The sequence below is a fragment of the Sciurus vulgaris genome (assembly GCF_902686455.1).
Source record: "Sciurus vulgaris genome assembly, chromosome: 15".
NCBI classification, from domain to species: Eukaryota; Metazoa; Chordata; class Mammalia; order Rodentia; family Sciuridae; genus Sciurus; species Sciurus vulgaris.
The window spans coordinates 82192904-82220206 of record NC_136476.1 but is presented as its reverse complement, the minus strand read 5'-3'; the positions used below and the strand labels follow the sequence as shown (position 1 = coordinate 82220206).

At 58.8% G+C, this 27303-nt stretch overlaps 1 protein-coding gene across 3 annotated transcripts in view; it reads right to left on the bottom strand.

Annotated features, from left to right (window-relative positions):
• Nucleotides 1-2647: 2647 nt before the first annotated feature.
• MVB12B (multivesicular body subunit 12B) overlaps nucleotides 2648-27303 on the bottom strand; it is a 184233-nt gene continuing 159577 nt past the window's right edge. For all 3 annotated transcript variants that reach the window (XM_079112963.1, XM_079112965.1, XM_079112964.1), the window contains exons 8-10: nucleotides 22042-22097; nucleotides 19259-19318; nucleotides 2648-4849 (exon numbers count right to left, since the gene is read on the bottom strand). In XM_079112963.1, coding sequence (XP_078969089.1) covers nucleotides 4763-4849; nucleotides 19259-19318; nucleotides 22042-22097 — 203 coding nt within the window. In that variant the 3' untranslated portion in view covers nucleotides 2648-4762. The remainder of the gene's footprint in view (nucleotides 4850-19258; nucleotides 19319-22041; nucleotides 22098-27303) is intronic.

Below are 27303 nucleotides of genomic sequence, written 5' to 3'. Positions count from 1 at the left end.
TAGATAACATGGTGGTTGTGTCTTGTGGACACCCTGCTGCTGGTGTGCGGAGAACAGGAGGGGCAGCCACCAGATCCCCAAGGCCCGGCGCCATCCTGCTGTGGGTTCCGCGTGATGCCAGGCCATCTGCTCCCGCCGGCCCAGGCTGGTGTAAGTGGGTTCTGCCTGTGGCCTGGTGTGCCTTCTGAGGAGTGGTGGGGCTGTGTCCCTGTGTCCAGGCCCCACTCAGGTGTTCTTCCTTGGTGTCTCAGGCCCAGCACGTGGGAGGGATGCTGTGTGTGGAAGTGACAGAACCCAGGCCATGAAGAAAGCCGCGGCGAGTCGCTGTCTCTGTCGCACACCCTCAGTGGCCTGTGTGTGTCCTTGCTCCGTGTTCCCAGGGAAGCCCTTGAAAGAGGGAAACTGCCCATTTTGACAAGTAAGTGATGTTGGGGACGAGCTGAAGGCCACACAGTCAGGAAGTGGCACAGCCAGGACTGAGACCCAGCTCTCCCAGCTGACGAGCTTGTGCTTTGCTGGACCTCAGGTTTCCTATGGAAACTTCTGCTACTTTTCCTCTCCCGCTGCTGTGGGAAGAAGACCAGAGAGGTCCCCGGAGGGCAGGGCTGGGGTGTGGGGAGGCAGGGCCAAGGTGCTGGCACTCTTGGGGGACCTTCACGGTGCCCGGGAGAAGAGTGCTAAGCTCAGGGTTGCCAGTTCTGGCTCCTTCCCACAGAGTCCAGCATGCACAGAGCGGCAGGCAGGGACAGCCCTGGCTGGGACATGTAGCCCAGAGGTCACTGCTGAGGGAGGCAGAGAGTTTTGATAGTGAAACTCAAACTTCTGGCACCTCACAGGGGGCTGTGAATCCCGCCAGGGCCCCGGCCTCCTCTGCTGGCAGGGGAGCAGTTAGGACAGTCCTGAATGCACCGGGACCAGGCACCCTAGTGGCCAGATGTGGTCTGCACCCCACAGACGGGGCCAGAGGCAAAACTGAGACGAAAGGGCACTGATTCCTCGCTGGGCCGCCTCTCATGGCCACTGGGATTTTTCTGCTTCAAGGAGCACCCTGAGGGCTGCTTCCAGAGGGCAGAGTTCCAGCACCCTCCTGAGTTCCTTGGGTCACTGAAACTAAATGGGGGCAAGACGGCTCTTTCTAGAAGGCCGAAAGGCCAGGCAGTGGCCGTGTCCTAAGGAGCCTAGTTGCCTGCGGGCCAGCTCAAGGCTGAGGGGAGGCGTCCCTGAGGGACACTGACCTCTGGTGGCTGCAGCTATAACAGCAGACGTGGGAAGAGGTTAAAACAAACGTTTATTTAACAAATTATATTAAGAATACAGATAACCACACAGTGAAACTTCCCTGGCCAAGTACAGAGTCACCTTGAATAAATATGCAGTGGGGGTGCCTTCCCCAGGTCCTTGTCGGAGGCCAGTGGTCACAGCGGCCTGCGCACCTTCTGTCGGGGCAACAAAGCCCAGGCTCCTGGGGTGATGGCTGCAGCTGTTCCTGGCATCTGCACCCACAGCAGGGGAAGGAGCTGACCCGAGGCTCCAGGCTGCTGGACAGGGGGCTGGGTGCAGGGGCAGGAGCAAGTGGCCAGCCCCCCTCGGGGCTCCAGCGTCAGGCAGACTGAACCACATTCAACGGGCTCTCTATGGCTCGGAGGCACCTGGGCTTGGCGAGGCTCTGCCCACCTAGTTCTCGGCTGTGGGCTGGGAGCCCCAAATACGTCAGTGGTGGGGCAGCTGCAGCCCGCAGACTGGGGAGCCCTTGCCTAGGGGTGGCCCATGTTCAGCGTGTGACTGGCAGGGCCCAGTGGCAGCCAGGAAGTCACCACAGGACTGCAAACAAGGTCAGCCTGAGGCATGTGCTTATGAGAGGACATTGGCCCAGTGGGCCTGGGGACCAGTTCCTGTCTCTGCCACTTACCAGCCTGTGCCAGGCACAACCTCAGGATCCCCATCTGCAACAGGCAGCAGGGAACGTGAACCACTGGGTTTTGTTTGGGGGGGAAGCGATGGGAGAAGTTCCTGGACTGCCCGGTCGTCCCAAGCAGAGGGCGGCTCAGGACATGTCAGCCTGTCCTTCCACAGGGGCCACTGACCAGTGTCTGCAGCTTTTCCCTACAAAATGAGCTTGGTCATGGAGGCCACACCGCTGTGCAGCGAGGGTAGCGCGGAGCTGTGATTTCTTTACTGAGACAAGGGATCTCATCTCTCCAATGGTGGAGGGTGTAGCTGGCATCAGTTCTTGGATTTGGGGTAGAAAAAAAAGGCCTTATGATAAGTCTGTAGGTGGACCTGGAGCAAGCCACTCCTTGTCAACTTTGTGCCATCTGCAAGGTCTCAGGAGGGGACTGGATTTCATAGCAGGGGTGGAGCTGCTGTGGGAGCTGTGCTCTGGTTAGTTTGTTCAGAGGGACAGGTACTGGGCAGGGACAGCAGCATCTGTGGGACGTGCTGTGGGGGACCCAAGGGAGAGGCTGTGGCCCTTCACGTGGCCAAGGGCATCCTTGTCCTTTGTTCCAGAAGAGGCCAGGGGTTGGTGGGCAGAGCACTCTCCCCAAAGACCCGAGAGGCCCTCGACTGGGCACTCCCGGCAGGCTGAGGTCTGCGTGACACCACCAGGGCGGTTGCACGCACACGCCGCCACCCGCACGCTGGACCAGGTGGGGAGCAACCTGCCCTCCACCGGGCACCGGCTCAACCTTGCACTCACCAGCTCAGCTGCCATATCACCGCCTTCACAGTCACGGTTAAGTTAAGCTGCTTAAACTCAGTCCATGATGCCACCGGAGGCCTCTCCAGCCGGCCTGGGCCCACGGTGTGCCCTCTTCCTGGCGGCCCTGATCCCACGCTGTCACCCTGTGGCCGGCTAGGGCCCACGGGAGCTGCGGAGCTGCAGCACTGCCATCGTGGAGGAAGCGTGGTTACCTGCTGCAGGTGATCTCCCAATCGGGGCGGAACCAGGTCGCAGGACAAAGCGTACATGCCCAAACCGAGTGCGGAGCCCCGGGCTCTGCCGTTAGCCCTCCTGCTGGCCCGGGCCTCACCCCTCTGTCCAGCCTCAGCTGCACAGGCCACTTGGTTTTGGACTAGCCACCATCAAAAAGCAGCAGTAGACAGGTTCTTGGGGCACCCGAGGAGCACAGCCGGCTGTTTCTAGTGGACACGCCGGGCCGTCCACCAGCCCTCCTGGTTAAGCACCAGCCTGCCACGGGTCCTTCTGGGCACCAGCAGGGAGCTAACTGCCTTTCCCGCCATGTGCTGCCCAGAAGTGTGGGAGGGTCACCTCCACAGGGTGTCCTTAGGTCTTAGGGGAGGGGGCCCAGGCGGCTGCTTGTAACACACAGAAACGAAGAGGTACCGAGTGAAGATGAAGAGCTGCCCGAGGAGAAGACTGGTCCACAAGAGGTGGCGAGGGTCCGGAGCCGAGGCGACACGGGCAGTGAGGTATTTTGGGCCCCACGCTGGCTCTCAGCCAACCTTATTGGCTTTCTCTGGTTCCTTCGGCAGGTGGACATCTCTGGAACTTCAGCTGATGGGGTCTGTACAGGCCGAGGCAGCTGCTGCCCACAGCCATGCCGTCCGTGGGCCTCTGACACGCAGCAACCCTCATGTCCAGGGCCCCCTCTGGGGACCCAAAGGCATCAGGTGCCTGCGTCCTGGGGAACTGGGGCAGGCCCTCACAACCAGCCCTGGCAAGCTGCCCACGGGGCACGGGCCAGACCCAGAGATGGCACTGGTGGCTGTTCTTGTGGCAGACATGTGGGTTGAGCTGGGTGCCTCCAGTGGACCCTGGGGACAAGGTTGGCTCTGGCTGGATTCAGAGGCCTAGGTTAGGGGGGCTCTTCAAGATGACCTGTCTCCCTGTAAGAAGATGCCACGGAGACAGCCTGGCTGAGGAGCCTGGGCAACGTGCCCACGTCCCTCCAGTGATGGGCACCTGTGTCACTGCCTGTGGTGGCCCTGTGGGGCACGTCCCCATGGTCACTGGGTCAGGTCACTGGCTGCGGCAGGTGGAGCTGGGCTGGCCGAAGTGTTCCAGCCCGGCCGTCTGGGAAAGGCATGTGGGCAAGCGGAACTCACGCCTGGGCAGGTGCCTGGTCACCCTGCCGTCCCCTCAGGAAGTGGGGCCCCCACATGCTGGTGGCAGGGCTTCTGGCGTCCAGTCATGCACCAAGTGGAGAGTCCACAGTTGTCCAAAGTGGGACTGGGCCCTCTGGCCTCTCCCACCCATGTTTTCTCAGGGTTGCTGTGAAATGCTTGGGGTACTTGGGCCTCTTGGTGAGAGGGACTTGCTCCCCACAGCCCTGGGTCAGAGGTGACACAGTCCCAGAGGGTCCTACGTGAAGCGTCCAGCCTCATGGTCTTCCAGGAGGGTGACATGGCTTTGTGGGATTCCCGTGGTGAGTGACAGGAGAAAAGGAGCCAGTGTGCGTCACTGGGCATCCGGAGCGACTGCCGGGCCCTCAGAAGTGACTCCAGGTGGGGAGGCTTGGTAGCACGACTGGTCGTCACACAGACATGCCAGGAGCCGCTGGTCACTACAACACACACAGATTAGTCGCAGTCGTGAGCAACGTCCCCAGGGAGGCTGGGGGTCTCGTCAGGCAAGCCAGTGACCGGAGGTCACAATCAGCTGCCCAAGGTCTTCGGGTGAGTCGTGGGATTGGGAGGAAGGGCTGGTGGTGGGGCGGGGAGCGGCCGCAGCCCCAGCCGCCCGGTCAGTAGTGTGGGCACGGGGTGAGGCGTCTTCTCCCCAGGGAAGGCCACTGGCTCCTCAGGACTGAGGGATCTGCTGACACCGGGTGGGGCTGGGCGGAAGCCGGGCCGCGGCACTCTGCTCTGTGCGGAAGCTGTACTCGTACTGTAGGAAGAAGGTGGGCAGAGAGGCATGGTCAGTCCAGCCTGGGGCGCGCCAGAGAGGCCACGGCCCAGTGCAGGTGCCGAAGGCCCCTGCTGATGTCCGGACAGGATGCTGGCCAGGCCAGCGCCTGCTGGGCGTGCGGGTGGCCAGGCGCGTGTACACCAGGGCTGTGAGTCTAAGCTGTGGGGCGTGTGCAGGCGTGAGCACACCTGGCAGGTGATGGGCTTGGGTGGTGACAGGTGATGGCTTTCACAGCCCCTACCTGCCTCTGAAAGGCGAGACTGGGCACCAGCAGCCCCTAGCCTCCCGATGCCAATGGGAGAGCCACTTTGCCAGGCCGAGCACCAGCCCGCTGCCTGGTGGGCTGCCTGGCGAGGGCCCTGTCCTTTGCTTGGCTGTTCTGCTGCCCCGAGCCGGGGCCTAGCCTCCCTGGAGACCTGCGCTTCGTCCGCTTGAGCTGAGTACCAGACATGGTGAGGTAGTTCTCAGTTGGATGGAAATTCAGAGAGAAGGAGAGAACAGGGACGGGGCCAGGGAGCCCCTGCAGCTCGCCCTCACCTGAGGCCGGTGGTCTCAGTGCAACTGTGGGGCAGGGCATGGCACGCTGGGGCGGGACAAGAGCACCCACCTGGCAGAGGTGGCAGCACGGGCACCGCAGGCTCAAGCAGGGGTTGTGGGGCACAGCCTGCTGGGCAGCTGTGTGCACGAGTGGGCTGTGGGAATCGGGAGCTTGGGTTGGGTCAGTGTTTGCCAACACCTGAAGTGTCTGAAGTTTCAGCCATTGGGTTGCCATGGTAGAGGGCTTCCCTGCACAGAATGGTCACCTGGAGCTGCTGTGTGGAGAGGGAGACGGGGCTGTGGCGTGGCCTGGGCAGGCCCCCGGCCTCCTCAGCACGCTCATCTCTAATGTGGGGCTCCTGTCCCTGGCAACGAGCAAGCACTCACTGGACACCTGCTGTCTACTAGAGAGCCCACCCCATCGGCCTCTCACTTTCCTGCTTCCTGGCCAGGGCCCAGGTGACCACCCAATGTGGGGCTCGGGCAGCTTGGCAAGGGCTGGGATAATGCTGCCACCTGGTGGCTGTTTGGGTCGGCACACCGCAGCGCACACAACTGTCCGGGTGGACCGCACCGGCACCTGGGGTTCACCCTGTGCTGGGCACTGGGACCAGGCACAAGCCCCACTCAGTCCGTGTTCCCAGGACTCACAAGGTGCCCAGGGAGGGAGCAAGGTGGCATTTCTCTGGAGCAGGGAAGGGGTCTGATCGGGGAAGCGCAGACAAGCACAAGTGCCTGAGTAGGGGGCTTGGGTCTCCACAGGATAATGGCGTGGACAACCCAGCTATCCGCACAAACGGGAGTGCAGCTGTGCCCCTGGCTGGGGCAACATCCGGGGACCAGGCATGAGAGCAGGGACCAGGGCTGCCTGGCGGGGTGGCTGGGCTGCAAAGTGGGGGCATTTCAAGAAGAGCACAAGGGTCAGGGGACAAGAGAACAGGCCTCGATTGGAGGCTGGGAAGGCCAGGGGCTGGGAGGCAGGTGGCCTCTGGGCCAGGGAGAGGGCAGAGCCCAGGCAAGAGACCATCGGCACCTTCCCCTTGACCGCACGCCGTGCGGGGGGACCGTGAGACGCAGACTCTGGCCCTGCTGGCCTGGGTGGGCCTGAGTCTGCATTTTCAAGCAGCTCCCAGTGATGGCAGCCATTCTGAGGGCAAGTTGAGACAACCGGCGGCCCAGATGTGGGACCTGGGAGCAAAGGTGACGGGGCTGTGGAGAGGAAGGCCAGAGACCTCACAGCAGGGACCAAGGGGCAGGGCCGTCCACCTGGAGGTCTGGAGACCAGGCCCCTGCAGAAGGCCTGCAGTGCCAGCGTGGGGTGGGCATGGTGGAGCCCACAGGGCAGCCGGTCTCCTGGAGGGCTCAGACCGCCTGGGGACCCGCGTGCAGATGGGGAGGCCTGGGACAGTGGAGGGTGACTGCTGAGCAGGCCCTGCGGTGCCAGGCTCGGTGGGCAGCAGTAACACCGGCCGCAGGGAGGGGCACGGGCGCTCGAGGATGAACAGCTGGTTCCTACTTCACTCGTCTCTGCCTGGGAGCCGGGAGCCAGGAACACATGCCTGCCTGTTCCGACGGCAGCCTGAGCACATGGAGCCCGAGGGGCTGGGCCATGGGGGCAGCGCAGACAGCCCGCTCCCCACCCCGTCCCTCGGGATTTTTTCCCTTTTTAGGTTATCTTAGCTGAAGAAAAGCACAGCCCCCCTCTCTTGTTTTCCCTAACTCCCCAAATGAAATTTCAACATATGTCCCCTGACATAATCCCTCTTAGGCTGCGGATAACCTTCCCACAGACGCTGTCCTCTGCCCAGGATTGCTCGTCCCCAAAATGTTTGCCCAAGAGACTAGGGCCGCTTCTGGAAGCCCTTTCACTCCCTTGGGCAAACAGTGAGTACCTTTGAAGGTGGATTTGGGCCCGGATCTGTTTACTCAAGACATTAGTCTCCTGCATAAGGAAAACCTGCACTCAAGTACAAACAGCAAATCCTTTTTGAATTAAAAAAAATTTTCAATTAAAAAGCATTTGGTTCGCAGAGCTGAGTCCAGCTGAGCAGCGCCGGGCCAGGGTGCCCTCTGGTGGGCACAGGCTGCCATTGCAACCACCCGGCCACCCAGGTCTGGCCTCTCCCTGGAAAGAGCCGTCACTGTCAGGGGCTCTGCTGGGGCTTTCCTGGGGTCGGGGTGGGGGCCTGCAACTGACAGTCCCAGGCCTGCAAGTCCCGGCTGCCACAATCCTTTGCCCAACGCGAGGCCAGCACTCTGTCAGCAGGAGGTTCTGACTTCAGCTTCCAGCTGTACCTTGGAGGCTAGGTCACTTTAGCCCCAACCTCGCTGGCAAGAAGAGGGCGATCAAACCTCCTGCTCATGAGGGAGCTGTGAGAGCCCAGAAGGCACCTGGACAGTAAAGCCATCTGTCCTGGCTGTGCACCAGAGTGGACGATCCAACCACAGCAATGCCTGGGCCACGGTGGCAGAGGGCAACTGGCATGTTATAAAACACCAGGTGATTTTAATGGTTAGGCAGGTGGAGAAGCAAGGCTGTTAAGCATTCAACTAAACACGGTTCAACAGGGCGAGGCAAGGGTGCACTCTCCGCTGGTCCCTTGGCCTGGCCCCTCCCGCCCGCCTCCCTGCATCTAGTGACGAGCACGTGGAGCAGGGGGCTCCCGGCATACAGAGTAAGGGATTTCTTCAAGCACCCATACTCTGCAGTGAGGAAACAGGCCTGCGGCAGGATCTGACTTCCTGAGGCCCAGGCCTAGAGTGACTCTGGGGGGCAGGTGCTAGGCCGGCTGGGATACCTGCACCAGGAAAGTCTGCAGCCGCCTGTCATGGGGCTGCAATTTGGAGGTGATATGAGCAAGGCAGTGGCACTGCAGTGGGTCACAGAAGGGCCTAGAGGGGGTGGCCCAGAGGTTGAGCCTGGAGGCAGCAGCTGGTGGAGGGTGGGGGGCCAGGGAGGTGGGAGGACTGGCCTCAGCAGGGACCGCAGGCGGCGGGGGACCTGCAGCAGCTCTCTGCCTGTGCCCCAGCCTCCCTGGCCACCACATTGCTCCCGTCTCCCAGGTACCCCACGCCTGGGCCCCGCCCACTGTCCTCCATCTGATCGTCAGCACTCAGCCTCCCCATGCTCCGTGCGCAGGAAGCCTCCGTTCCGGGAAGAATCCTTTCCCTCTAGTGGGGTCCATGTCCTCCTCACGGTCCCCGATACCCGGGCCCTGGAGAGAACGGCAGGGCCACCACAGGGCATGCTGCCCGGGAGGCTGCTGTCCTGGGAGGGGCCGGGCTGGTTTGCAGCCAGATCCTGGGCCTCGCCGGGCAGCAGGCTCAGGAGCCCAGGTGCTCTGCTCAGCAGCCAGGTCTGCATGCTGCACAGGCCAATCCCTGGGGCAGCCAGAGTGCAGGCTCAGGGCCGGAGAGGGAAAGCGACAGCCTTGGCCCGTCGTCTGTGGAGACCTGGCTCCCTGCTTGGATTACGGCTCTCCAGAGACACAGGAGTGACTGGGGAAAAGGCGGGAGGCCCCAGGTCCGCCCGACAGGGTGCCGAGTGCTCGAGCTGGAGGACAGCTGTGCACACGCGGAGGGGGGCACCAGGGAAGCGGGCACCGCCCCCATGCCGTAGGGGCGTCTAGAATACTGGGGAGTGGAGAAGATGCCCTCATTTGAGGCGGGACCCCAAGCGAGGTCTGCGGCTCTCGGCTCCTGTGGTCACCAAGACAGTGAAAGAAGAGTGGCTAGTTCCTGGCCGTGTCTGGGATGGAGGCTGCACTCCATTGTGAGGCCAGCCGAAGTCCTTCCTGCTGCAGGGGAGCAAGTGGAAGCTCAGAGGGGCTGACCCGACCAAGTCACTGGGCTCGGGACGAAGCCGGAGCTACCTTTAGCTACCACACCACTGGGCAGAGGTGGGCCAGCAAGCACTCCCGCAGACCCTAAGGGACGCGCCTCTGCTTCTCCCCTGGCTCTCCCAGATGGCTCACGGCCTTCCTGAGGTGGGAGCAGGGAGCCCCCAGGCCCAGCCTGGAGCCCAGCCAGTGGGAAGGGTGGGGCACCTGAGGCCCTCCACCAGGCACCAGTCTTCTCTTAGTTCAGCCCCTGCCCGCCTGCTGCGAGCTCCAGGAGCAGAAGCCACCTGTCTGGGCACAGAGCCAGGCTGAGAGGGGACCTGCAAACGCACCACTGTCCACCCCATCAGGCCCCTGCCTCTCCGACAGCGAGGCCACTTCCATCCTCCTAGCACTCGCCTCCCTCCCGCTTCCTGCTCCAGGCCCGGGCTCCTGGAGTGGGGGCTGGCCACCCTGCGGGTCTGTCTCAGAGGGATGCCTGCCCTGGGCTCAGGGTCAGCAGAGCCCCTCTCCTGTAGGGCGCCCCCAGCTCACAAAGCACCTTTCACCCAGGACGCGGACAGAGCGGCAGCAGCAGGAGGGGCTCGCTCCCAAGTCCTGTGGCAGACCCGGAGTCCCCGGCCCGCCCAGCTTGCATGGTCTCCACAGAGGCCTGTCCCCAGCAGCCTTCTCAAACCACCACCAAGCTCCTTCCCTTCCTGCAGGGCAGGCCAGGCACCTGCCTGCCTGTCTGAGCTTCTCCCTGGGTGGTAAAGTCCCTTCCTTTACATCAGCTGAAGGCGCTCGCTTGTTTGGAGGAGCATCCCTCCCTCTGGGTTCCGCAGCCCTTGCTGAGAGCCCGAGGCACAGGCTGGCGGTAGAGCCTCTGCCACGTCTGTGGCTCCGGGGCCGGGGGTCATGGCCTGCAGCAGATGAGTGACTGGGTGATGGACGGGTGGACGGCCAGCGGAGGGTGAAGGGACAGCTGGGCTCTGGGCAGAGTTGGCTGCAGGGGAGAGAAAGCGGCTAGCTGGGCGTCAGCCCTCGAGCAGTCCCTCTCTGTGGCAGCTGCAGCACGTGGCCCAGCCTGGGTGCTCTGGGCACGACCCTGCCAGGCCCGTCTCACGGCTCAGTGACTTGCACATGCCCGCAGAAGCCCAGCGTGTGTCCACGGCAAGGCACAGACCACAGGCGAACGGCAGGCTCACAGTGTCAATCGGTGTGGTCTCTAAGAACCAGCCCTGGAAAGTCAGGAGGCTGCATAGAATGCCAAACTCTAGCCAGGCTTTGCAGCAAGATGACAGCAGTTCTAGACCCTCAGGGCCAACTTCAGTCCCACCGGGTGAGGAGGGCCTGCTTCCCGGGGAGGCACAGACTCCCGTTTGCCGCAGTCCCTACCGCTCCCTACACACTACCCAACCAGGCAGGGGCCAATGGCCGTTGCATCACGGTGACCGTATTCTGTGTGAGTGGTGGCTCGATGGGGACAGACCATGCCTGTTGCTGTATTCCCTGTACTACTCAAAGTAGGAGAGGCAGGGTGGGAAGGCCATGCCTTTAAGGGAAGTCAGAGGAAGCACCCAGGGGATAGAAGGACAGACACATGGTGCTCCTCCCAGCCCCCTGCGGCCGCCTGGAAGGCCCTGCAGACACTGCACTGGCTTCTCAGCGGGGCCTGGGTGGAGCTGTGGATCCGCTGCCTCTGCTGCTGGAGAGCCAGCCGCCCTGTGGAGCAGAAGGTCTTGGGCTTCCGAGCTCTCCTCAGCCCTCAGAGCGACCTCAAGATGCACCCGAGAGGCAGGTGCCTGGATCGACCCTCTTCTGATTCCGTGTGGAGAACATTTAAAATACCGCTCCCCGCGCTGACTTCTGGGTTGAAAGTGGGGAGCCGCCAGGACGCCGGGGGCATCCCTGCACATTGTCACACGCGCCGGGAAACCTTCCGCTAGTTTACTCTGGGGCATTATATTATTTGAAATGTGTGGGGCGCAAGTTCCCAAAGCCATGAAGGCAGAACCCCCCTGCAGGGCTTCCCAAGCCCAGCCGCCTTGACCTCTGCTCTGTGGGGCCTCCAGCACTCGCGGGCGCCGGGCAGGTGATTCTGCCAGGAGCCAGCGCTGCTCCCGCGGCCACGGCCTGGCGCTCCCAAGTGAATGGCAGTGCCCTGGGCCGCCTGGCAGCTGCTGCCACGAAACCCAAGGCACAGCGCCGGGAGGGGGTCCCTGAGACCCGGAACTGGGACCCCCCAATTTGCTGCATCAACACGTCCAGGGAGGAAAAGACGGTGCTCTTGATGGATGACCGAGACATTTATGAAAGCCACCCTCCATTCCTGATGAGGACATTTGGAAAAAGAGAAATAGATGGTGGATTCTTCAACCTGATACGTAGGGAAAAAAGAGGCCCCCACGTGGAGCACACCGAAGGGCAGCCTGGAGGCTGATATGGAAACTAGGAGCTGCCGCTCAAGTCGTGGGCACGAGGGAGGCGGCCTGCGGACCGGAGCCGGCTGGGGCGGCAGACAAAGGCTCCCTGGAAGGGGACTAAGCGGCAGAACGGGAGGGTGGCCCGCTGGCCAGGACATCCTGCCTGCCTCGGGAGCCCCAGGAAAGCCATGGAAACCCATCGGAAACAAAGAGGTCAGCGAGGTGGCCGGCGCCCCTGCCATCCACACGTCAACAGCTTCTTTATATGTAAGTGGCAGAAAACAGGGACAGAACAGATCCTGCTCGAGAGGACTACAGGAACATAAGCCACGGAGGCGGACCCTCAAAGGGAGCGTGGAGGCGCTCTGCAGAAAGACCCCTCGACTCCGCTGAGCAGCCAGCGCAGACCGGGGACAGAGCACGCCTTCCCGGGAGACGCAGCGGGCGGAATGTCGACCATTCCCGTTAACCCACGTACTCGATGCAGTTCCAACACAAGTGTGGGATGCATTTTCAGACCCCCCCCCCCAAAGAGTCCGAAGTTTAGCTGGAGTAACAATCGTGCCACTTCGGTTAGGAGAATTCCGGGTGGGGGTGGGGGGAACTAACACTACCAGATATGAAAGGTTGTTATAAAGCGGAAGGGTCCAACGTGTGGCCATAATATAAGAAAAGAGAACAGGCAAAGCCAGGAACAACCGCCATCAGTTCAGTCGCGCGTGGAAATACATGATAAAGGTGGCATTTAAAAGTCAAGGAAGGGAAAAACCCTAATCTGAAGAAAACTGGCTAACACTTCAGGGTGAAATAGAGCTGGTTCTAGATCTAACTTCCCAATACATTCCAGACGGATTGAGTAGCTGAAGAATGTTTGATATTTAGTGCGCTAAAATGTAAAAGAGTAGAAGAAAACAGGGGTGAATGTTTTGTAATCTAAGAATGACACAAAAGGAAAAGACAAAATTAAAAAAAAATTTTTAAAGATGAAATTGCCACAAAAATTTAAACAGTTTCCCACGGCAGCACACATCTTTTTTTTTTTTTTTTTCCTTTGTGGTGCTGGGGATCAGGACCCAGGGCCTTGTGCATGTGAGGCAAGCACTCTACCAACGAGCTCTCGCCCCAGCCCAGCACATGTCACTAACGAGGTGAAGAGACGCGCGTTAAAGCAGACGTGTGCACATGTCTGGGTGGTGAGCTCTTAAAAATGAGTGGAAGAAGTGAAGCAGGCCAATAAAAAACAGCCAGGCAGAGCCACAAGAGAAGCGCAAGCCAACTGGCGGATGTGAAGTCCCCCCTGGAAGCAGCTGAAGCTAAATATCCAAACAATCGATTCTGATTGGCAGGGTAGCTGCTTAAGATGATAAACTGCTTACAAGTTCCTCCATCTGTGGGAAGGGCTGGCTCCTGTCTGCGCACGCAACAGCTGTTCCTGGGCTGTGGTCAGTGGCCAGCAGGACGGGTGGGTCCTGCTCCTCCCCAAAGCTCAGAAGGAGCCTGGGACTTCTTTCACACCGTCAGGGAGACTACTTAACTAATTTGTTAGACTTCTCTTAAAATGCTTTTAAAATTTTATTTTATTTAGTTTTTGTGGTGCTGGGGATCAAATCCAGGGCCTTGTGCTTGCAAGGCAAGCACTCTACCAACTGAACTATATCCCCAGTCCCTAAAATTTTATTTTTAATTGACAAATAATAATTCTATTTATGGGGTACAACATGATGTTTTGATTTGTGTACACATCATAGAAAAATTCCATCAGGCTAATTAACATATCCATCGCCTCATCAACGTATCATATTTTCGTGGTAAGAATATTGAGCTTCTTTGTTTTTGGTTGAGATGATCCCAACTCAGCATGAGCTCTTGGAGAATCTGGGAGACTCTCCCTCCATCTCTGAACAATACATACAAGGGAAGCAGAATAGGTTAGCTTCTATTGACTTAGCTAGCTTTTGCTTAGTAAATAAAGTAGGTGTATTTCTATCCCCAAATAGTCCAGCTGCCTGACTCTAAAATAAAGCAATCAAAAGGTGCTGCTGGGTGGGGAAAATTCTGGACCTCATGAATGGAGAGCAGGCACCGTATCATTTCCTGTTGCAGTTTATGACCCGACCACTAGATGGTGCAAAGGGAACACATATTTTGTGGCTGTACCGCAGCCCTCCACAAAATTTCTTAACAGTAATAAGCACAGTGAAAGCCTTCCAAAAGCAGAAAGAACGAACAATCGTGTTGGGATCGAACATTCTGCTTTTATAAAATTGGGACCCTGCCATTTCATTATTGATACAAAAATCTTCTGCCTCACTCTTTCTTCTACAGGATGTAGATCCCAAATCCGCCGTAACCTCGCATTTGAAGAGGCCCAGGCCAAGCGGATGTCTGAAAGTTGGACTCAAAATGCTTTTACCTTGCACTGCCAAAGGTATTTTCACTAATTTCACCTCAATGTCGTGACGTAAATGCTAGTGGAATCGGCCCCAAGCTAAATAAGCAATAAGCCCCATTTTTCAACACACAAACACATAAAGATGTCAGCTCAAACTGTTTACTAATTAACACTTAAAAAGACACAAATTAGATATGCGTGGCTAAGAGCAATTATAATCAAGACGAATTTCTCTAGTCATTTGGGAACTGAAAAAAATGCCTAATTGCTGGAACCAATGTTTTAAAAACTGAAATCACGCCAGTTAGCAAATATGTTCATTTAAAGAACATTCCACGTGACTACCCTCTGGAGGACTGACTACAAACATGAGAACAAGGAAAATATTTAGGTATAAAATTAAAATTTTAAGCTCCCTTAGATTTATAACTTCTTCATTAAATATGTCTGCAAACAGCAGCCCATAAAAACCTGTAGCAATTAAGTGGTTAAATGAACTGCCTCCCTTGTCAATTTTAAGGGAGTGATTAATATGAGACCGTCCCTTTGCTAATTAGACGCTCCCTCGTCTTTGAGCTCTCAAGTCCAATGAAAATGGAGGTCGTCTGCTCACCAGGAAGCAAGGTGGGCTAATGAGTGCTTCCCCGGCCACCAAGGTCTCCAGGCGCCCCCTGAGGGCAGGAGGGGTGTGGCCCGGCTTCGGGTGAGGGGGGCAGCTGGGGGCAAGGGCTCTGCGTGGGGCTGGCACCGATTCCTCCCGCCCCAGCTGCTCATCCGGGGGCCTGCTCCTGTGTTAAAAGGCTGCAGGTAGTTATGCATGAAATGGACCCGCCAGGCCACTGCCGCCTGACCCATCCTGGAGACAAGGGAGGCCAGGCTGGGATCAGCTGCCTCCCGGCTGGCTGCGGGGAATCCATCAGATGGAGAAATGGGGCAACTGCTTACGAGGGAAATAAAGAGCGGCAGGGCCCGAGAATATTTATATGCCCGTCTCCTCACTCCGAGGGAAGACGCTTCATCACGGACGGCTGCGGAATTACACCCTCCCCGCTCCCGACCACTGCGGCTTTCCTGGGGCGGCAGGGGGGGACAACAGCCCCACAGGGTCCCTGCCCCCCTCCGCGGAGCAACACGGCCGCTGCTTGGACCCATGGGGGGCGAGGGGACGGCCAGAAAGTCTCCTGGTTGCTGCCAAGAAGCTGCCAGGGCCAGTTCTGGTGGCCCCCGTGGCTGTGGGGAGAGGTTCCCTTTGGGCCTGGGTGGACGGCAGAGCCTCTGCTCTGAGCAGCGGGTACGTGTGGGCGGCAGGAGGATGGCGGCTGCTGGAGGGATGGAGGTGGGATGGGCAGGAGGCACGGGTGGCACTGGGAGCCGGGTGACGGCGGTGGAGGCTGAGCCTCTAATCACAGCTTCCTTCTTTTTAACCACCCACACCAGAGCGCGTCTCAGCCACGAGAGGCCTGTCTCCCCAGCACTGTGTGTGCAGAACGGCTCACGACGTGTGCACTGATGTCAGCTTTCCGCACGCTCCCGGGGCTCGGCCACGAAACAGTGCCAGGTGCTGCGTGTGCCATGCTGCCCAGGAGGCGTCTAGAGGCAGTGGCAGAGGCCGTTTGGCCAACGCCTGGCCGCAGTAGGGCACTGACAGAACAGTGCATGCCCTGGGGCAGGATGGTCAGGCCTGCGCTCCCGCAGAGGTGGGGACGTGCCCCAGGGTCAGACCTAAGCAGCAGACGGCCCTACCCTGAGCGTGCAGAGGGGACACGTCCTGTGTACACTGCCTTCACCACCTCCAGGCCACAGAGGTCCCTGCAGACCCCTGGTCTCAGTGCTGATCTACGGCCCTGTGCTGCTGGCCAGTGCGTGTCCTTCTGCTCTCAGGTGTCCCTGGCTGCCTGGGCTGAGTGTCACGCTTCCCTCCACCCCCTGAGCTCAGCAGCCTTCAGGGGCTGAGGGTGCACTGCCCACCCCAACAGGGTGAGACCTTGTCCCTTGCCATGGGCTACTCAGTGCCAGGCAGCTCAGCGGTCTGGCTGTGGTGGGGACTCGGGTAGGGCCTGGTTGGAGTTCATCTGAGGTGCTCCTGCTCAGGTACCGAAACCCATGCTCAGGGCTGATAGGGTCAAGGGGTTTCTGAGGTCAGCGGGTAGGGATGGGGCTTGGGCTGAAATTCAGAAGCATCCCCCAGCTGGACAGGGCAGCAGGAAAGCAAACTGGCTCAGGGCTGGATGGACAGAAGGACAAGCTGCCTTTAGAGGAAGCTACTTCCTTTAAAGCTTACAGTCCCCCTTGATCGGATGGTGGATATGGCACATTCAGCCAGGGTCACACTCAGCCCTCCTGTGAGTGCTGCGACCACCAAGTCCACTGGGCTGGTGGCTTGACTTCTTGAGTCCGGCTTGTCCTGGAAGGTGGGAGGACACTTCTGCCCACAGGGAAGCACCTGCCCCCAGGGGCCTCTCCTGCCTGCCGAGACTGCTGGGTGGACGTGGGAGGTGTCTGGGCAACAGGGAAACGGGGTCGGGCGTCTGTGCCTGGACTAGAGGCCGTCTCCCACCTTTGCTTATTTTATTGCACCTTCTCTTCCTCTATTGGTTTTGGTTTAGAGACTCACAGGACGCAAAGCAGGTTTCCAAGCTGGGGTCTTAGGGCCCCTAACCAAGGCAGCCGGACTGGCTGGGAATGGAAAAAAGAGGACAAGAAAAGAAAACTGTCCTGGGGACACCTGCCTGCTCCAGGCCCACACGCAGGGCCGAGAGTGGCGGCTGCCCCTCGGCCTCCAACTGCCACAGGCGGCTGGGATGGCGGCCACCGCGGGCTCCCTGTGCAGCTCCCGTGGGGAGGTGGGAGGGCTGCTGAGCAAGGCGCCTCCCAGAAGGGCACCAAGGACTAACGGGCAGTAGACACGCCAGGGTGGCTGGTGCAGGTGCCCGAGTGCCCGTGGAGCCCTGCCGGGTGCTCCTGGCCTCCCCCCACGCGCCCTCGCAGGCGACTCTAACGGCCTTGGACAGGAAGGCTCTCCCTCCCCATCGCTGCAGAAGAGAAACGCGGCAGGTCTGGCACCCGGGGCGACCCCTGGCCGCCAGCATTCGGCGTGTGCCCTGCTGAACCAGTGCGGACGCTGCTGTGCCCCTTCCGTGGCCGGGGAGAGCGGCGGCAGTGATGGCGCCCACCATAGTCACCGCCGCAGAAGCGGTGGCAGCAGGGCTCGGTGAAGCCCAGGGTACCCTGCGCCCAGTGTTCTCGTTGCCACCCTGGCTCTTCAGAAAGGCAAACTGAGGCCCGAACGCTCCAGTGGGGAGGAGAGGTCCAGCCGGCTCTGCCCAGGCCGCTCCCTCCTGGGCGCACACCTCAGGGGCGCCACACTCGAAGCCAAGACGACTCATTCTGGTGACGCAGACCCGCCCCGAGTTCAGTCCTGAGCGCGGGAGGGAGGGAGACGGCTTTCCCGGGGTCCTACCACAGCCAGGGGCCTCCACGGGCCTCGCCGGCCCACCGGATCCCAGCCACTCAGCGGCCCAGCCAGGGCTGGAACCCAGGCTGCCTGGCCTCTGAGACCTGTTGTCCCCACCAGCCAGAGAGCCTCCTTGGAGGGACATGGACCCACAAACCTTAGCTGCACAGGGAGGAGTGGGTCTCGGTCTTGGTGCTCGGGGCCTCGATTCTGCCCCTGCTGGGCCGGGAGACGTGCCGTGATGACGGGCACAAGCCTGGAGCCCAGAGCTGTGCGCGTCGCACGTGTGCCGGGCAGGGACGGGACACTGCTCCCTCCCCCAACATACAACCCCGGCCATGGGCGCCGCGGCCCAGGCCCTTCCACGCCAGCTCACCCAGCATTGGCAAGACGCCTTCTGAGGTGAGCTCTACTGTTATCCCCGCTTTGAACAGAGAGGGCAGCTGGCTGCTTCAGATGCCTGTGGGCATGACCGAGCCCCCGCTTCCCCACCTGCAAGCTGGAGCAGGCCAACCTCAAAGGCCTTCCTCACACACCCACTGGGCCCCCTGCAAGACGGCGTTCATGAGCAGGCAGCCCCTGCAGCCACCACGGCCGTCCTGCTTTTGAGAGGGGCAGACAGGAAATTCCATGGGCACCTGTATTTCTAATGTAGTCGCCAGCTGTTTTTTTTTTTTTTTTTCTTTTTTTCCTAAGTTACCAGAAAAAAACAAAAAACTATAGATGACAATCAGGTTGGTTTTTATGATTTACTGAAAATCAAAGATGAACGGGGAGTTTTTTGTCTTGTTTCTGCTATGACAGGTTTAGAAATTTGTTGTACTACATTGATTCAATTTTCCTTGATTTCAGCCATCTTTCAATAATGCAACCTGCTTCTGCTGGCTGCATACACAAGAGAAAACCCCAAGGAATGGGGAATATTGAAATGGTCCTACCATTTCCATCTTTGAGACAAATGTTCCTCTCCGAGGAGAGCTGGCTGCAGCACGTGACTGCGTAACAATCTTCCAGACATAAAAGGCGACGCACACTCTAATTCTGTCTTATGACAACAGGAAGGAACCCGGCAGGTCTGGCCTCCAGTCTGATTCCATTATCTCAACCCTGTCTCCTCAGAGTTCTCATCTGGACTCCAATCCTGATGGCTTCCTTTTTTTTTTTTTCCTATTAGAAAAACCCCCGAGCCCCCAAGTCGGGCTGCCAAGTGGGGTCTAACTCATCCTGACCCTTCCTTTTAGTCCTAAAGGGGTCTGACCACTTCCCCAAGACCCTCCTCGTGGCACAAAGAGGGAGGAAGAGCAGTCATGCCTGTGCCTGACCCTTGACCTCCACCTTCACTGAGCTGACATTTTTAAAAAAGTGAAGCAGTACTCCTGTGCCATCTGTTACTTAAAACCTCATTTAGAGAAGGACGATGGGATGTTGGTCATAGTCAGCTGGAAGTAATGAGTACACTAAAAGTGAGTGGGCTGGGCATGGTGGCCACGCCTATAATTCCAGCTACTTGGGAGACTGAGGCAGGAGGATGGCAGGGTTGAGGCCAGTTTGGGCAACTTATGCCCTTTCTTAAAACAAAAATATAAAGGACTGTGATGTAGCTTGGTGACAGAGCATTCCTGGGTTCAATCTCCAGTACTGAAGAAAAAACGTGAGATACTTTTATGTTCCTGGAGCAGACCCACAGATCCCTCGGGGAGGGGGACGGAGGACCCCATGGTGGCCCAGGTGGGCCTTCCCTGCTCTGGGCAGCCTACTTACCTCTTTTTCAATCTCTGCTAGAGATTTGATGGTGATTCCCAAGAGATCAAAGGGCTGCATCTGAAAACACAGATCAACACTCTTAACCTACTGCAAAACATGAGCACCCACGCATGACAATCGTGGGCTCGAAAGCCACCCTGAGGGACCCCGCATGCCACCTCTTCCTCCAGAAACTGAGTCACAGGATTCCACAGTCATCAGTGGGCATACAGGGACGCGCAGCAGGGTGGCTACAACGAGCAGGCGTGGCCCCTGAGCTGCAGGATCACTGCGCAGTCACTGTGCCGTCCAGGAGGTCAGGGCTTCGGGAACACGGTGACCGTGGCTGATGGACTCTGCCTCTCTCCTCCCACATCCAGAGGAAAACGTGGGCGAAGCTGGAGCTGTGGGGCTGGTGGTGCCCACGGCTGTTAATTAGCGAGGCTGCCCTGACCCATCAACGGCTCAGGGTAGCAGCGGGTCCTGGAGAATCCCAGGAGTCCTGGTGTCTGGGAAGGAGCTGGGGGAGTCCGGTCTTTGGAAATGCCAGGCGAATGAAACAACCGCCCATCAATTATTGATCGTGAAATCAATGGTGGCGAGAGATGATAATATTGCATTTCAATGGTTGTTTCTATAAATTCATGAAAATAGGGACTTTTAAAAAAAATAAGTGCTAGCTTTTCAGCATGAAAAATCAAATACACAGGCAACGAGCATCACAGATGCCCAAAGAAGACTGGGCTGCACACAGAGGCGCCCTGTGAAGCCCTGGTCTGAGTCCCTTTGACCATGTCAGTTCTGCATTGCTGAGAGGGGCACAGGGCCCAACCTCCTGGAGTCCAGGCCAGCTGCTGGCAGCCTGGGAGGGGCAGGTGGGACCTGAGGATCATCCACAGACGCCCCGGGCCTCTGTGGTTCTGACCTGCAGCAGCCCTGCAGTGGGCACAGAGATGGTGCCCCCATGGGCTGCAGAGACTTCCTGGGTAGTGGTAGCAGGAGGCTAGCTCTGGAGTCCAAAGACCCAGATTCAAAACCAGCCTCCTGGAAACGAAGCACAGATGTTGTGGTCTGGGTATGGGGTGTCCCCAGAAGCTCCTGTGTGACTGTAGGAAGGTCGGAGGCGGGATGGCTGGCCTGTGAGAGCTGCCACATCACCAGTCCGTCCTGGCCCGAATGGAAAGTGGGCAGGATGGGAGGGTCTGGGCCACTGGGGGTGTGCCCTGCAAGGCAGCATCTGCCCTGTGCATGCCAGCCACCTCTGCTTCCCGCCACCATGAGGTGAGCAGCTTCCTCCACCACACCTATCTGCCATCATGTTCTGCCTCATCCTGGGCCTAAAGCAACAGGGCTGGCCCACCATGAACTGAACCTCTGAAACCATGAGCCCCAAATAAACTATTCTTCCTTGAAGTTGGTCTCATCAGGTACTTTGATCACAGTGACCAGCAACCATAAAGCTGACACACACAACAGCTCAGGCCACCTCTTTGTTTCCTCGCCTGTTAAAAAGCGGCCTTAGCAGGTCCTCCTGGCCAGGCTGCTGGGGGATTAAACGGCAGGGTGCTTGGAAGGGCTCGCCCGGCCTGGCCCGAGTCTGCGGCCTTGAGTGCTCAGGGTCGGCAGCAGCACAATCGCAGGGGCCGTCTTGGGGCAGGGCCACCAAGTTAGACACCGAGCTCCCAGGGCTGCTCTGCCAGTAGCCACACGACTGCAGGCTCGGTCAGTGCTGCCAGCCCGCGAGGCGCGAGGATGGGGCCGCCTGCCCGCACCGCCAGGGTCCAGCGGAGGTCCAGCTGTCGCCTCGTTAGGCCCTAACTACTCCACTAAACTTCCCGACTGGAGCTGGTGAGCAGGGCAGCGCGGCTCTCCAAGGAGCCGTGGGAGAGGCGCCAGCATCTCCATGGCAACGCGGCCCAGTGGAGTCTCGGAAGTTACTCGAGCTCCGCATGTCACGTCAGGAGCATTTTTCAAGATTAAGCTGCTTACCAGAAGGGTTCAGAGGAGGCCTATTACATTTCATGAAAACGGAAACTACAGAGCAGGTCAGATTGCAGGCCGGGCGGTTTTAAGCTGGGTCCAAGAAAAACAGCGAAGGGCTCAAGAGCTGGTGCCCAAACTGGGCCTTCATTTTGTAGCTACTCAAGGCAATCTTCTGCAGGAAGGACAGAAGCCAGAGACAAGTCCACCAAACTGGCACGAGCCATGCCTGCTGCCATCCTGGGGTTCGGGCATCAGCTGAGAGGGGCCCCAGGAGGTGCCTCTCACAGTCTGAATAATGGCCTCCAGTCTCAGCCAGCTCGCTCAGTCTGCCACCCGAGAGGGCTGGGGCGTGGGGAGACCCGGCCAGAGGTGCTCTGCACCCGCCGGAGGCCTCAGAGCCAGAAGAGTGTACGGCAGCACAGAATGCAGGACTGTAATGGCAGAGTGGGGTGGCCCCTGGCTGCAGGACACCATCACCATTAAACAAAAAAGGATAAATCAGAATTACTAAACTGAACATGGGACATGGCCTTCTCAACCGGCTCGCCACCTGCCGGCCTCCGCTGTCTCCCGCCTCCCCAGCCTCCCCGGGCCTCCCCACTCTATCCTTTCACTTCTCGAGCACCTTAGGTGCAGGAACCAGCCACAGGGGCCCAGGGAGCAGCATGGCCACCCCCAGCTCTCAGGACACTCTCGGGGTTTCACACGTAGGGAGAAAGGATCCTGGAGCAGGGAGTGTGGGCATGCCCAGAACACCCCGCGACGACACCAAGGTGGAGGAACTTCAGAAGGAAGGGGCAGTTGTAGATGGAACTTACACTTTCTGGAACACAGGAGAACTTCTCTGAAATCATAAAAGGCACACCATCCATTGCTGCAAAAGAAAGGAGAGAAAGTGGCATGAAGTCACTATTGGTGATCAGTAACTCAAGTCATCCACAGAGCGGGTACGAGTGAGCCAGAGCGGGTGCCCCTGCTCCCAGGGACCACGCCTGGGGGGACAGACAGGTGCTCAGGAAGGGCTGGTCTAGACACCTGTTCCCTCCGCCCAGGGGCTCTCCAGTCAGTGGTGGGAGCCTCCAAGGGGTGGACAGCAGGAAGGAGACGCACGGCAGGGAGGGGACAGGGCTGTGCCCTGGGAGCCAGGCAGCAGCATGTTGGTCACACATTCCCTGAGCTGAGCCAGTGTCCTCCTACAGGCTGCTGGGCTCACAGGCGAAGTCTAGCTGAGGAAAGAGGATTCTGGGCCGTGGCTGGGTGCAAGGCCCAGTCAGGTAGAGGAGGGTGGTCTGGGATGGGACAGGAGCTCGGGGTGAAGGGAGCCCAGGCCTGCCTGGTGCCCAGCAGAAGGCTTGGCAGGTGGGCATGTATGCACGCAAAAGGATGGGCACTGTCACTGACCCTTGGTCACAGTCCCAGGGCTTCAGGGCTGAGGTGAGGCCGGTGGGTCTGCTTGATCTGAACAGGACCTGGGGGCGTGGGCATGGGCGGGTACCAGCAAGTGAGCCAGCCAGGGCCCAGAGTGGGGCTCCTTCCCACCCCTACCCGCCCTGTCCCCAGGTCATCACTGTCAAAGGCACACGGAGAAAGCATGGTGGCACCGCTGGCCCTGCATTGTGATGGTGGACGGGGCACTCAGCTGCCACACTGCTGCTGGAAACCTTGCCACGAGGGGCAGGACACGCTGGACAAGGTGACATGGACTCGAGTGAGAAGGCAGGAACCCGGGGCTGTTGGGAAGGGGCTGGCTCCTGCCACAGGGCTGCACAGAGTTGGGAACGGCCTGGCCAAAGAGCTGGGTGGCCCAGCGGGGCTGGGGCGTTGCCAGGGGCCACGGCTTTAGGAAGACGTGGAGGGCGGTGGATGCCTTGGTGCGCAGGTGCCCTGGGAAATGACATCTTCCGCTTCCCCCAGGGTCTCCTCTGGTCGCTAAGTGCTGGACAACCTTTCAGCTCCAGGAAAGAAGAGTAACAGATGCAGAAGGAAGAAAGGAGGGAGGAAAGGAGAAAGAGGAAAAGAACCTGATCCCGTCCTCCTGATCAGCAGGGTGAGCCACGCAGCTCGCTGTCAGCCGTGCTCAGAACAGATTCCAGGAAGGAAGAAGGGAAACTTCCCACAGGTGAAGAGAAAGAGCGAGGCCAGCTCTCGCCACTGCCCAGACACCTCCTCCCCTCTCTGGGAGGCGCTGCCCTGAGCATGGAGGGGCAGGACGCCGCAGGCAGTGGCCTTCTCCACTGCAGCCGGCCCTGCCCTGCAATTCCTGCAACGGACTCGCTGGGACTGAGCTCTAAACGGGTGCGGTAGACACTTCCCCAGAAAGGGGGGCCGAGCCAGGGGCCCAGACAATATCCGCCACCTGTTCCAATGCCCTAATGGCAGTCCAGCAGCTGTGTATGTATGCTCATTTACACCTGGAAGTCATTCTGTGAACAAAGGATCCTTGAAAGGCCAGAGAGGGCCAGAACCTCCCCATGTTGGGGAAGAGGCCTTGCTGGCTCCTGCCGCTGCTCACCTGCACCGCTCACCCCCACGGCGCCTGGGTGCTCTGACTTCTGATCCTTTGGTGCTGTTGACCCAGGCCGGACATACAGCACTCTCTGGTCATTTTTCAGATCGGGAAACAGAACCTCTGGGAGGAGGGGGCTTGCCCAGGTCACATGGGCAGGAAGCAGTGACCACCTTCCCAAAGTCCTAACTTGAAAATAAAGTTTGGTATAGACACGTAAAGAAATGCCACGCCACGTGCATCTGGGATATGCGACATGCAGACATGCTATGCCGAGTCTCTATGCCATGGGTTCTTTGAGCTGCTGGAGCCTAGAGGGCCAGGAGGGGCACCTGCAGCCCTCCCTACCCTCCCTCCCGCAGGCCGAGCCCTGCCCCAGGCCTTCTCGGGGACCAGGGGAGCTGCTGGGGAAGGCCAGCCTCCCACGGAGCACATCAAGGTGTCCGCCTGAGGCACACAGGTAACTTCTCCACAGAGAAACTCCCTGGGGTGCGAAAGGTAAGAGATCGGAGGTGAGCTATCACAGCAGCATGCGCCAAAAAGGCCCCAGGAGGAGGAGGAAAGGAGAGTGGCCGCGCTGCCTGGAGGCAGGAGGCAGCTCCAGGGTGGCCCCTGGGTGCTGGCAGCTGGCACGCTTCCACCTGGGCTGGTGACAGAGGGGACTGGAACTGCCTGGACTGATCCAGACTCTGGTGAAGTGATGGAGCCGAACCTTGGGCAAAGGACCACTCTGCCCGAGAGCTCATGACAGGCACAAGTCAGATGCCCCTCATCTAGAAAACAGACTGAACAAAGCAGGAAGGAAGGCGGAGTCAGCAGGATCCACGGACCCACGGAGAGGAGCGGGGCTCCACCAGCTCAGGAGGCTGAGCTCATAACACCGGGGACCCGAGCAGGCTTCACGTCCTAACCAATCCAGCGCACCCCAGGCTACCACAGGCTGAAGCACGCAGCATTAGCAAGGCCTCTGCCTAACTTTCTCGTGTTATCCGTTAGACAAGGTGGATGGATGTGGCTGAGAAATCCTAAGGTCAGGAGAGTCCCATCAGTTGGCCCAGGCATCTGAGAAGCAGAGCAGCAGGATGGCGGTGCCCCGTGCGGCCTCTCTGAAGGGCACCCGGGTGTCACCAGCTCCCTGAATGAGGACATGTACAGGATGCCTATCTGACACGCACTGGGGGGAGCCTGGGAGGAGGGTCTGAGCTGGGTAACAGAGTGGGATCCAGAGAAGGCTGGGGTCCTGGGCCGCACTCACAGATGGAGCGTGCTCACCGTTAACGTAAAGTCCTGCAGTTCAACTCCAGAACTGCAACCGTATAAACAGGACGAAAGCAGCACGGAGTCACAGAGTGAGAAAGGAAGGCTGACTTTCAATCATGTGACCTCACTACCAGCAAAGGGGCGTGCCACCAGAGAGGGCACAGTGCCACCGTCTGGTGCCAGGTCAGGGAGCCGCTCTCTTGGTGTGGTCTCCTGTGTGGGATGCATTCGCACAGGGTCATCCCCGGAGCCTCCAAGGAGGCCAGGAAGGGGAGGGGACTTGAAGCCCAGACCCATGAGGACGAGGAGAAGCAGCTCAAAGGCCTGATGTACTGGGAAGGTGTGAGCCTGTCCACTTTTGTTTGCCATGCCCAGCATACCCTGGGTCCAGTGTGTGCCAGGCATGTAGGAAGTGCAGCCAGAATGGGCACTCTGTCCAGGTAAGACCCCAGACGGCATAAGCAAAGGTCTGCATGACATCCCGGGTCAGGAAGAGAGGGCCTGTTTCAGGGAGGTCCTTAGGGAAGAGGCATGGGGAGGGCGGAGCGCGAGCTGCCGACCAGGGTCCAGCAGAGGGCCACTTGTTGGAGAGCCAGGGAGGGATCTGTGTGCTGGAGCTCATCTGTGGGCTGCTAAATCCCCTTCTAACTCCACAACATCCGGTCCACTCTACTTATCTGGGCAGCTTTTCCATATTTAAAAATATCAGTCTTGCCAAACGTGATTCTTAAAATCAATGGTAGGTACTTTTCATATGCTCCCTGGGATGGCTCCTACCTCGTCCCTCCCTGGCTTCTGGTGGGGGCTCCCACTCCGCTCCTTCCTTTCTCTTCTCTGGCCGGAGCTTCTCCAGCTGAGGTGCTGTGATCGCCATTCTAAGCAACCAGTCTCTCACTACCCTACTCGGGGTGACACTGTTTGAGGACCTGGTGACATGCCCCATGTCCAGGGTGCACAACACCCGCCCTGCCAATCAGCAAGGGTGAGGGCGCGGCTTCTCACTGACACTTCTTGATCAGTGCCTAGTCCCCGCCCAGAGGCAGGGACAGCGCCTGCCCTTCTGAGCCAAAGGTGGCATTTCTAGGGCACACACTGCCCCTTTCTCCAAGCCTTGTGGTCCCCAGGGTGAAAGACAAAGGCTCCCCCAAGTCTAGGAGGGGACGGAGCGTCTCGCCAGTCCAGTTCTACAAGGAGAGAAGGAAAGGGAACGTGCCCTGCCCAGCACCAGGTCATGGACTTGCATCAAAAGCTCGACCCTCCGGGTTGCCATGGCATGTTATATTCGAGGATGGTGGCATGGAGGAGCAGCGGGGTGTGGCCAGGATCAGACCTGGGTCTGGCTGGTTCAGGTGCGGGGGCTGTGGGGAAAAGAGCCAGCTTTCCCCCCAAGTTTCCCACCCAGCTCAGGGTGGTGGCTGGGTGGCCACGCCCCAGCCACCTCACCTCTGAGCCTGCGCCGTCGCCCTGTTGGTGACAAGCATGAAGCTACAGCTCGCTCAGGAGGCCGTTGCGAGAGTGAAAACAGGACCTTGGACAGCAGAGGTGACACCCATGGAGGGAAGCTGCCTGCAACTGGCTTCTGCTGGGACCGAAAGCCACACACAGGCAGGTTTCCTGTCAGCACCGGGCAAGGTTTTCCGATTTTCCCTTCTATTTTTTTTTAGTATTTTTTATTTTTGGTGGCAGTTTTAACAAAACGCCGATCCATGGCACCGAGCAACATCCAGCGATGGAAGTGAGGACGAGCCGCAGGCTCTGCAGCGCAATTAGCATTCTCCTAAACAAACGAGCTTCAGCAGAGCTGTAATTAAGCAGGCCTGTAATTAAGTATATGCCCTTTATCATAACGATCATGCTTAAAAATGGCACGATGCGTGGAACTCTGTTATTAATGCTGTAATCCCACGCTGAAGTGCGGGTACAGGGAAATCAGGGTGTCAGGCTGTCACCAGAGTGTTTGTAAAATACATTAAAGAAAAAACCAGAAAACAATGAGCTCGTTCAACTGTTCTTTTTACAATCAGGCACTACAAGTCAAGAGGATTGTGAATGCTTACAGATTCTGCAAGGTTTAAACAAATAAAGCTCTAATGTGCTACTGTTTTAATCCCGCCCCCTATTTTAAAGAAGGGAAAGGGGGAGGTAGTGGGTTTTTTCCCCATCTGACCTGAATACCTGTCTCTGCTATTCTTGGGGAAGCAGTCCGATTTGCATGCTGCATTTGTTTGGACATAAAATTGGATTCCTGCTCGAGCAGATAGCTCTGCCATGAATCTGTAGGCGCTCTGCCTGGCAATGGATGGGATCACGGCTC